The sequence below is a fragment of the Syngnathus floridae genome, chromosome 3 (genome assembly GCF_059516105.1).
Source record: "Syngnathus floridae isolate MCC-2025c chromosome 3, RoL_Sflo_1.0, whole genome shotgun sequence".
In the NCBI taxonomy this organism is placed as follows: domain Eukaryota; kingdom Metazoa; phylum Chordata; class Actinopteri; order Syngnathiformes; family Syngnathidae; genus Syngnathus; species Syngnathus floridae.
In genome coordinates, this window is record NC_142415.1 from 17,287,049 (window position 1) to 17,297,830 (window position 10,782).

Sequence of the window (10,782 nt, forward strand, 5' to 3'; positions counted from 1 at the left end):
TTTAGGTACTTGCCTATTTATTGATGAAATCCAGTCAGGTGACAACAACTAGCGACACATGACCACTTGGCGTTCGCATAGCTCGAGTGTAACAATCAAAAGCTTGTCAGACAATAGCAACAAAGACCAAAAAAAAAAAAAAAAAACTTGACTTTTGTTAGCAATCATCAGCTGCAACCAACATCGCAAGTTCGCAACCCCCTCAAAGTGCCATTTAAATTTTTTTGAGACCTAAGTGTCAACTTAAACATAATCAACTACACGTGAAAGGCTCTATCACACATCTAACTTAAATACAGTAACCAGCTCCGACAAGGGACACCCTTACTCTTTAGAGTCAGACAAAATAAGACTGGAATGTCCCCAACAAAACACCATTTATAATAGTCAAGTATAATAGACTGTAACAAGATTAGGAGTGCTACACACAGTGAAAGCAAAGACACTTGAGCCACACACACACAGCACTAACACAACAATCTGGATTGGGTGGCGTGGCAGAATGTGAGGACGACATTTTGTTTGTTCGCTTATTCGGTCTCGGAGCGGTTCGTTGGAACCGCACGTGTTCATGCTGCGCCACCCAAACGATAGTGGCGACGCGCATGCACAAGGATCTGCCGATTTGACTGGGAGGATGTTGTTTAATAGAAGCATCTCGAGTGAATAAATAAGAGCAGCTTTTGATTGAGGCATGTCGAACTGGTCGGGTACCTGACGATTTGATTTTTCTACGAGGGAAATTTAACGTGAAAGGAATGGACGCAGGAAGTGGAAATTCCACCCCACCCATTGGTTGTCCTGACATTTTGGTCTATGATTATTGTTGCTTTTGATTGCCAAGAATGCTTCGTAATTGTTGTAGCAGGTGTTTGGATAGAATGGTGGAGTGGGTAGAATGGTGGAGTGTGAAACAGAGAACAGGCAGCGATGGAGTGGGCCCTTTGTTTTGGCTTCTCAGGGGACCAAAACCACACGCATGGTGTTGGTGAAGCCGGAGCCTGGACGCCAGCCGGTCAGGACAATGACAACGTCGCCCTCCTTGAAGAAGCCTCTCACTTTGCCTGTAGGTTACACACAACAGTGTCAAAAGTGTCTTTCTTAAACAGCGCAAAGGCGCCACATGCTGTTACACTTGAGTACTGCATGTGATCACAGCTCTAATTTTGAGTCGGGTTGCCAAATTTAGGGAATTTTCTAATGGGGGGGGGGGGAAACCTGAAAGGTGGCTGGTAGTAGGGAAATGGAATATATATGGGGAAATACATTCCAGCATAATCCTGACTAAACCAACCAGATTTCATGCAAGTAGTACTGTGCATATATTTACAAATCAATGCAATTCCTCAAACAACTGCGCAGAGAACACCGCAGGGTTATTGAGAACACTAATGCAAAGCTTTACCCATATCCATGGCGAAGTTGACACGCATGTCGACATCCTCGGCCCACACATCGTGGGCAGGAGCATTGTAGAGGACTGGAAAGATCCCGCGGTACAGGTGAGCCTGGCGAGCAGTCTGGGCGTTACGGGTCACGGCCAGGATGGGGGCGCGGGGCCTGTATCTGGATATAAGGTGGGCGGACCTGCAAAAAAACAAAAACAAAAAAAAACTGTAGGAGTGTAATTCTTAAATGACTAATACTGTTATGTTCTAAGTATTAAAAGATGCCACTGTTTCATTGCACAACACCGCCACAATTCTGCATGCCTTAGCTTTCCGCTTCAAAATACAAGAATAATGCAGAAAAAAAATCCATGTTTCACCGAGGGTCAAAAGACTGTGCAGTGGAAAAGCGGCACTTTTGTTTTTAAACACAACAGATGCGTTAGGTCACAAATATCCAAAGGTAAACTTGTGAATTTCTGTCCTCTCACCTACTTCCCAGTGCAATTAAACAAACCCTCATTCATTCACACACTAAATGGGCAAAAGGTCCATTATAGTGTACTTACCCAAGCTGACTTGTGCGTGCCAGTATCTTACCTCCCGGTCTTGGTGAGAACAATAATGGCACTAGCGCAGCATTTGAAAGACGACTCCACGGCTCCGACAGCCACCGCCTCAGACGGGTCTCTGGTCAGGTGGGAGTGGCGCCGCAGCTCCTCAAACAGCTGCCTGTGGAAAGTGGCCGCCTCGGCCTCACGGGCAATCTAAGCCAGGTCCGAGGGGAACCAATTGGGGAAGGAGTGGTGGTTACTTACCATCACACACACACACCTCATCATTCATACGTCTGGGAAGGGCTTGAAATCACCCCAATACGTCTCCTGGTTGACAATCACCTTTAGTGTCTTTAAATAGACCTTTGTAATGTTTGTAAAACTAAGTAAACATGCAAGGTACTTCCAGGTGGCAGAACCTTCATTGGACACGATTTAAAAAAAAAAAAAAAACTGAAATGGTCAGCAAAAAAGGGAAAAACAACCAGCAGCTTTATGAACATGATTCCAAGCCTCTCATTCCCAGGATTCCATCAGTCCCTGTTCTGGCCCTACTCTTCCAGCCCGACACGAGTGCCACGATGAATGTGGACAGTCGCCCTACCTTCCGGAACCCGTGAGCACAATGATGGCAGAGGCCAAACTCTTAAAGGAGGCCTCGACGGCGCCAATGGCGATGGCCTCGGCGGGGTCTTTGCAGTGCGGCGTGGATCGACGCAGGTCCTCAAACACCTGACGGTGAAACATGGCCGCCTCGGCTTCGCGAGCAATCTGGCAAGCGAGCGGGGGGGTAGGATGCGACGAGCAAAAGGCAAAACCACAAGCACCACACACAAACGGAACGATGAAGATGGAGGAATTACAAAGAACATAAGGGAATGAGGGGGGAGTTAGCGGGGAGAGAGACGGTCGACAATTATTAACACCATATAATTGACTACAACCTCAGAACGTATGGAGTTAAAGCAACCGCACAAAAGCAGGAAGTCGTGTGAAACAGATGATTAGAAAGGCGGCAAAAGTCAGCAGCTGAAAAGGTGGGGCGGCAAGTTGCTTCACAAGTTTTAAAATCAGTGACACGCAAACAATTAAAAAGTAGAAAGTGTGTCAGTAATGGGGATGGGAAAAAAAGTTTCTTTTTGCTTTGTCATTCAAGTGGAATAGAAAATGCTGCATCACCCCATCTGAATTGAAGTGATGGATGGTGACTTGGCATGGGGACATTAAAAATTTACATTTGCTAATTTGAATCAATATTTCACAGCAGTGAACTGCAGAGTGTGCCCGGTAAATAAGCCCCACACAGTTTTTTTTTTTGCTGTCCACAGAAGAAAAGCATAACTTCTATGAATACATTTTCTGTAGTGCTTGTCCATCCCCAAGAGGTGAACTGAAGCCTATACTAGGTGATTTATGGTACATCCACCCACATTCACAAGTCGTCAGACTGTCGGGTACAACCCACGCAAGTACAGGAAGAATGTGCTAACCATGAATACTCGGTGATTGAACTTCATGCATGATGCTGCATTCACTAACATCTTTTTGCTGTCCCTATTGCTGACCGAGGAGCAGATTTCAATTAGTAAAAGAGGTTAGTTGTGAAAGCGGCGTTAGTATCATTATTTCTTTTCTGTGAACTGACCATGTGTTGTGTGCGCACAGCTTCCAGGGGGTAGTCTCCCTTTGCGGTCTCACCGCTCAGCATGATGCAGTCGGCTCCATCCAGCACGGCGTTGGCCACGTCGCTGCCCTCGGCGCGGGTGGGTCGTGGCTTCTTGATCATGCTCTCCAGCATCTGAAGACAAACCATTCAAAATAAGATATACAAAAAAAAAAATACGGAAATGAAAGGTAACATGTTACAGCGAGAGTGAAAAGAAATTCAACCGTCAGACCTGAGTGGCACAGGTGATGGGCTTGCCGGCTCTGTTGCATCGGCCAATCATCATCTTTTGGGCGACAAAGACTTTCTCTGTGGGGATCTCAATCCCAAGGTCACCGCGGGCAACCATGATGCCATCGCTGGCCTCCATGATCTCATCGAACCTGAAGACACAAATCAGGCGTTACACAAGAATGTCAGGTGGTGGCGTAGTTTGCTTTTTGGGTGTAGTGTCACTATGAGACCACCAGGGTGGAGCAAGTACACATCACTGGATGCTAAGGATGAGAGGTCAGATACCTGCGCACGCCCTCGTGGTTCTCCAGCTTGCTGATGATCTTGATGTTCTTGCCTTTCTCACCCAGCACGGCCCTGACCGCCTGGACATCGGCGGCTTTGCGGATGAAGGAGGCGAACACCATGTCGACGCCCTGCTCCACGCCGAACGTCAGATCCTGGATGTCCTTTTCGGAGACGGCGGGCAGATCCACGGCGGCGCCAGGCAGGTTGACGCCTTTCTTGCTGCCCAGGGTGCCGCCGTTCTCAATCTCGCACATGAGGAAGTCAGGGCCTGGCGCACGACAGTGTTCATTTAAATAAAAAGACAACTTTGAGTTGTGATACAAGATATGGTGCTGCAATCGATTTTTCTTTTCATTTTTGACATGTACACATTTGCAGTTCAAATGTTATACAGCAAACAAATCATTTAAATAATCATCATCTTACCAATCTCCTTGACCTGCAGTGATATGAGTCCATCGTCAATGTAGATATTGCTGTCATGTTCCACCACTTTGGTGATGTTCTTGTAGTCCAGCCACAGTATCTCTTCGCTGCATTTGTCCTGGTAGCTGTCATCTAAGGTGATCTTGATCATGTTGCCCTTCTTCAGTTCGACCTCAGCCGTGCCACTCTGTCAAATTGCACAGACACACATCCTTATGGCGCCGTTGCTTTCTAAGCAGTGTTTTGTTTTGTTTTTTTTAGTAGAAGAACGCAGTCCTCAACTCACCCCGGCGATGAGGCCTGTTCTGATCTCTGGGCCCTTTGTGTCCAGGGCGATTCCGATTGGTCGGTATTGGATGCTGCCGGGCTCAAAGCTCTCGCATGCCTCACGGACATTCTTGATGGTGTCAGCATGGTACTGTGGGTGGGACAAAAAAGTTTGATTGTGAAGTCTTTGTTTCTTAAGCAGACAAATTAGCATTCAGAATGAATGGTGGATGAGTAATAACTGGGTTTCTATATTTTGCGCTTCTTGAGTTGAGCCTCCCATGGTGTGGTGACACAACTGTTGGCGTTTTTTTTTTTATTTCTTAGCATCACAGGTTCAAATCCCGCTCCACTATAGTACATATATTTGGTTTTACTCTGTTTACAATTTCTCGCAGCCAGTCAGAAGTTGCAAACAAGTTGTATTTAATATATGAAACATTTAATTCACGAGACATGTATTCAATTATTTAATGGTGAATTCATTTATTTGAGTCCATATTTAATTAAACCCATAACATTAATTAATGGCATTTATTTATTAAACTATGTGATAGGTAAATTGTATATATATGTTATCATGCGTTCCCTAATGAGTACTTATTAATAAAATTATTGCACAGTATGCTTGCTGTTTCGTTTTGCAGATGTCCACCAGTCATACGTTGCTGTCTGGAGCTTCCTGACCTTCTACGCCTCGGGGACTCCAAGAAAGCTGTTGATAGCTCAAACCGTTTTGTTTATGTCTGTGACTTCTTATTTCACATAGCATTTTGTCTTTTCACTCTTTTCTCATGGTGTTTTGTCTGTGACTTCTTATTTCACATAGACTCCTGTCCTTGCACCCTTTTTGGTTCTCATCTGTAACTTCTTTTTTCACATAGAATCTCATGAGACAAAGCCCAAGCTTTCCCCCCACCTTAGGGGCTCGTCTCACACTGTGGGTAGGGCATTCCTAAATAAAAAGAGCGGGGGGTGCAAAAGATCTTTAGTGTATTTTGGATTGCTGTAAGTCTGGATGCACTCCTCGCGAGAAAAGACTCAATATTCTGCCTCACTGGTTTTTGTCTGCTGATCCTTTTGCTGAGTAAAAACCTGACAGATTTTTGGGGGCTCGTCCGGGATCTCAATAGGACTATTTCTGGCTCCAGCTGACTTTTCGACGCAGGATAAGGGGTTAAATGGTGTGTTTATTCATTTATTTAACTTAGGCACTGTCTGCACTCCATAGAGTACACAGTTAACCGTTTTTATGCAATTATTATTTACCATGCATATTTATAACTGTTAAGAATGTTCAAAAAATTTAAAATGTTGTCAACGGTTGAACCAAAAAAAAAGATCTGATTTACGATTTGAGACTGAGTGATAAAATGTTTGCCCTTGGTTTCACCTGTGTCCGACTGTACCAAACCCACCTGAGCATTCTTATCACCTTCCATAAAATTGGTCATCTGGTTTGCCAGATTGTGTTTCAAATTACCATATTGCCACATCGCTCATAAATAAGATGCCCGTTTCTGAACAACCATTGTATTCTAAGATGTGCAATGTTTGCCAAGCTGCAAAAAGCAAACCTTGTAAAAAGGAAAGTCACACACGCATGCGATAAGGACTGAAATGAATTGCACAGGTTTTCTGTAGTAGTTGGGCATTTCGCCACCCCTCTATAGTTTCATACATGCCAAAGAGGAAGTGATGAAACAGCTCACCTCGTGTGTGCCGTGGGAGAAGTTCAAGCGTGCAATGTTCATGCCGGACTTGATCATCTCCTTCAGCATGTCCACAGAGCGAGAAGCTGGCCCTGAAGATAAAATGAAAGACAAAGTAACAAATGAATGGTTGTCTATGAGCAGTGTGTCAAATTGCACATTGGAATCATTTCGTTTTCCTCTTTGGCACACACACAATAGACACACCAATAGTGCAGATGATGCCAGTGTTGCGAGCGGTGGTGGGCTTGGAGTCGATGTCCAGCAGACACATGTGCTCCAGGAAGGTGTCGGCCATGGCGGCGTTGAGCTGCTGCGTCTGGATGAAGGCAGAGCCCATGTCGACAACCTTTGGCTGAGGCATGGCGATTACCTTGGAGTCTGGAGAGCTGCTAAAGGACAAAAAATACAAACAAAGCTTTGAGATTTTTTTTTATGGCGTGTCAGTCCGATAAAGGGTGCAACACTAGTTATATTATTTTGAAAAATAAATGATTTTGCATCAGGAAAAAAAAAATGACGGATGCAATTTCAACATTCACCATAGAGCAGACGGCACACGTATAGTACACTCTGTTCTCAAACAGCCACCCCAACTGGGTTGCCAATGGCAACAATTCATTATGCACAAATGAGATCACCACTTTTCCCCCAGGCTGATTATTCCAGCTTTTAATTTTAACTGTAACGTACACAACACATTCAAAACAACAGTAGGGAAAAAAAAAAGCCAGAAATACGAGCTGGGTACATCCTTGTTTCTTTAACAAACAAAACTCTGGTTACATAACTATATAAATGGGACGTAACTACTTTCTTGTCAACATCTAATTAAAATGGTAATGGTAGTAGGGCTTTCGAGGCCTTTACTGTCTGTCTCCTTCTGACTGATGATGTAACAGCGGAGTGAATGCAGAAGTGGCTGGTGAGGGGCTGTACGTGCTCACAGTCACATCCTGCCCTACTGCAGCAATGCGCAGGCAAGGCAGCAGAGTAGGCTGAGTCACAGGGAGCCCCCGCAATGACCATTTTTTTTGTTCGCTTCATAAACACTGGCAACCTCTCCCTCAACAGGTATGAGTTATTCTCAGCAAAAAGACTCCTCTAGGCAAATACTCGTCATTCACATTCACCACCCTAACTAACACGTGACAATCATTACAGAAAGTCATTACATTTTACAGAACAAGTTGCAGCCTGAATCGCTCACCACACAACACTACGTTGAATTGGCTGCACATAATCCTCAGATCATACTACGTAATATTAGCCACGTACACACCAAGGCAACTGTAAAACTGAAGTTCATAGTGGAGATTATTCATTTTGTGTGGTATGATATTTTTAATGCAGTCAATGCTGTTGTTTTTTTTTGCCTTAAAACAAAAAAGTTACATAAACGACAAGAATGGCAGCGATCTAATGTCAGTTACAAACAAAGTCAGCTGGAGTATCCTTGATGGGCAGTTAGCAGTCACCCTGACACAGATGCAAGGCTAATTTAAGAGCCGGCTGCTAATAATCCCCTCCAATCCCTTCCGAAACTGGCTCCAGGCTAGTGACATTCTCACTCTTTCAAATGCTCCTGGTCACATGACGTCCTATCTTGCTGATAGCTGCACAAGTACAATCATGGGCAAGGGCACTGCAATCGGGGTGTCGTGACTTTTGGGACGGTGACTCAACATATCCAATACGACCTTTATCAACCACTCCACCAACCTGTTCCATGCACTACATACCCCCGGTAGATCTTTTTGGTCCTCTTGGGGAGGAAGAGGCACGCCACCGCCGCTGACCTCCAAAGGAACCCCAGTGTGTTAGAGCGACCAACACACTGAAATAGCTGACAACATCCTGCATGAGCCGGCCTGGCGCAATAGCTAGCCAAGGCGCTCGTGCTCGTTGACACCACTTCCAGGAGCTCAAGACTAAATCCGTTCGGTGCCGATGAGAATGAAGGGCAAGGAAAGCGCCAATGTCGACCGGGCAATCGCCATAACGTGACGCTACGGCCGTACATGAGACATCCACCGCAAGAGCGCAGTGGCTACAATGTCACCGCCAGCTTTGGACACACAACACCTCAGGCCTACAAACAGGCTAGTCTAATAATAACATACAGCACGCAGCGAGAGTTTAAAAATTCAATACTCGAGATGCATGAGCGGCTGGGCTATGTTTGTAGGGACTACATTACCGTTTTGAACATGTACATGGGAAAGGCATCACTTCCACAATAATCATTTTCAAAGGTTTTGTATTTTCAGAATCTGCAATGCTGTTGTCAAAAACAAAGCCATATCACACCCGTCAGGTACCAAATGCGGTCTCATGTGGTTCCATTTGGGCAAATCCGGTTAGCCTACACTGGTAAACAGGTACATTTGGAATTTTTCCCAGACCTGAGCTCGTCAGCAGAGCTTTCATGAGAAGGACTGCGAATGAGCAGATGTGAAGTGTACACACCACAACAAAGGTCAAGGGCAGGCCAGCCCAGAACCAGAAAATGCAGTTTTGTAACATTACCTTAGGGAAACCAAGGAATAATCTTTGAACATTTCCAGAATGATTACACATTCTGAAATGTGAATGTGAACAAATCTATGTGAAGGAGGAAAGGGTCAGAGATAAACTTTGGTCCCATTGTCATGCCAATTTAGAAAAAAGGCAAAAAAACCCAGAACTTTCACAAGTCTTGGATGAAGTTTAGGGACCTCAGTGATTTTCTTGTGTAATTATTACATACTCAATATAAATAGATACTATGCATACTATACTTGTTTCAAAACAGGTTTGTTTGAAAGCAACATTTCCTGCTACGCAATTAGCCACTCAGCAGAACATAATACCAAAGATTTTAAGAGTAAAAATAAGACATTTCTGACTTTCAGTAGCACCTAATGCACTAAAAAGGTCATGGGAAATTCAACACTACTTTGAGGATTGTATAATAACCTGCAAAAGCCAATAACCAGCATTATGGAGATGAAAGCAGGCTAGCAAGGTTTTAAGATAAAGAACTAAATAATCTATCAAGGGTTTTATCCGCAAAGGTTCTGTCTGAGTTTGTAACATTGACAATTTTACATCTTGCATTATTTACTTGTCTTTATGGTCATTATAAAACAAAGTCCCTCAGGTGTAAATATATTCTGTGTCAACAAAAAGGCTTCTGTCATTGGGAGGTTTGCTGACAGCTTTGAATAGTGAATTAACGTTCTGCTGTTACAACATAAAAACTATAGTTATTTTCATTTTATAAACTCACATGTTCTCGTCAGTGGATTGACATTCCCCAACACACGGACACTCCTCAATACACTGACCATCCTCGCAAGACATTTTTGAGCAAACGACAAATATTGTAATGCTAAGAGAACAACTTGAGTCAGCAATTATTTGGATAATATTGGACAAACAAAAACGCGTTCGAACGGCGTAGTCGATGCGTCAAAAGTCACGTTTGCATCACTGCGTCATCTAGCTTCATAACACTTGAGATCACATTGACCAATCGGAAGCCGAGGAGACGCCTAACCACGCCCACAACAGGAAGCAACTGGAAGAGAGTCGACCACAGGACTACTGCATTCATCACGGTCGACTACTATTCCTTCAAGTGCAACAACATCCAGCATACAGAACCTTGGCTATGATTAAAAGTACAAAATGAATTTTAGTTATCCAATACCTGACTGCATACCCGCCCACCAACACAATTCTGCGTTGACGGGAGACTAGTACGGCACGCACCAATGTCAGCCTCTCAAGATGGCTGCAAAGTTCATCACGTACGTCCACTTGGACACAAATTGCAATATGTGTCATTTATCACGACGGCATTAGAGGACAGCCGAGCAATATATTTCACAAGCATTTAAACACGCCATGAAACGTGTCACGAGGAGAGAAAAAGGAGACCGCATTTTAAGGATACAGAATGTGAGGAAAAAGTAACAGTAACAATACAAATTTGAATGGAGCTAAAATAAAGTAACAAACAACTGAAAGATTAGTTGAACCCACCTTCTCTTGCAATAGGATGTGGGCAATGATGTGACGGGCACAGCAATCGGCTCAAGGTGAACTCGTCTACACTCCTTACTCGGCGGAACTACTTCGTTGTGATGCTGGGATATATCCCTCCGAGGCAAATCCTACGGTCGCACTTTGAGGCAAAACCCACAATCGCACTCCAATTACGACTCTATTCCAGCATATTGTCATTTAATGCCCTTTTG

General features: G+C 44.2%; 1 protein-coding gene across 6 annotated transcripts; it reads right to left on the bottom strand.

The window, feature by feature from the left end:
• Positions 1 to 10,735, bottom strand: pkma (pyruvate kinase M1/2a). 6 transcript variants are annotated; one of them, XM_088370595.1, is made up of 11 exons: positions 10,568 to 10,735; positions 6,746 to 6,930; positions 6,539 to 6,630; positions 4,846 to 4,977; positions 4,560 to 4,746; positions 4,131 to 4,401; positions 3,844 to 3,994; positions 3,591 to 3,743; positions 2,550 to 2,716; positions 1,406 to 1,587; positions 1 to 1,064 (listed from the first exon to the last, which is right to left on the bottom strand). In XM_088370595.1, exons 2-11 carry the CDS (start codon positions 6,900 to 6,902, stop codon positions 958 to 960), a joined length of 1,599 nt encoding a protein of 532 aa, XP_088226721.1. In that variant the 5' UTR covers positions 6,903 to 6,930; positions 10,568 to 10,735; the 3' UTR covers positions 1 to 957. The 6 variants fall into 6 exon arrangements, with proteins under 6 accessions (XP_088226721.1, XP_088226722.1, XP_088226720.1 ...); XM_088370596.1 differs by having other exon boundaries at positions 6,746 to 6,927; positions 10,568 to 10,713; XM_088370594.1 differs by lacking the exon at positions 10,568 to 10,735 and adding an exon at positions 9,810 to 9,990 and having other exon boundaries at positions 6,746 to 6,927.
• Positions 10,736 to 10,782: the final 47 nt, after the last annotated feature.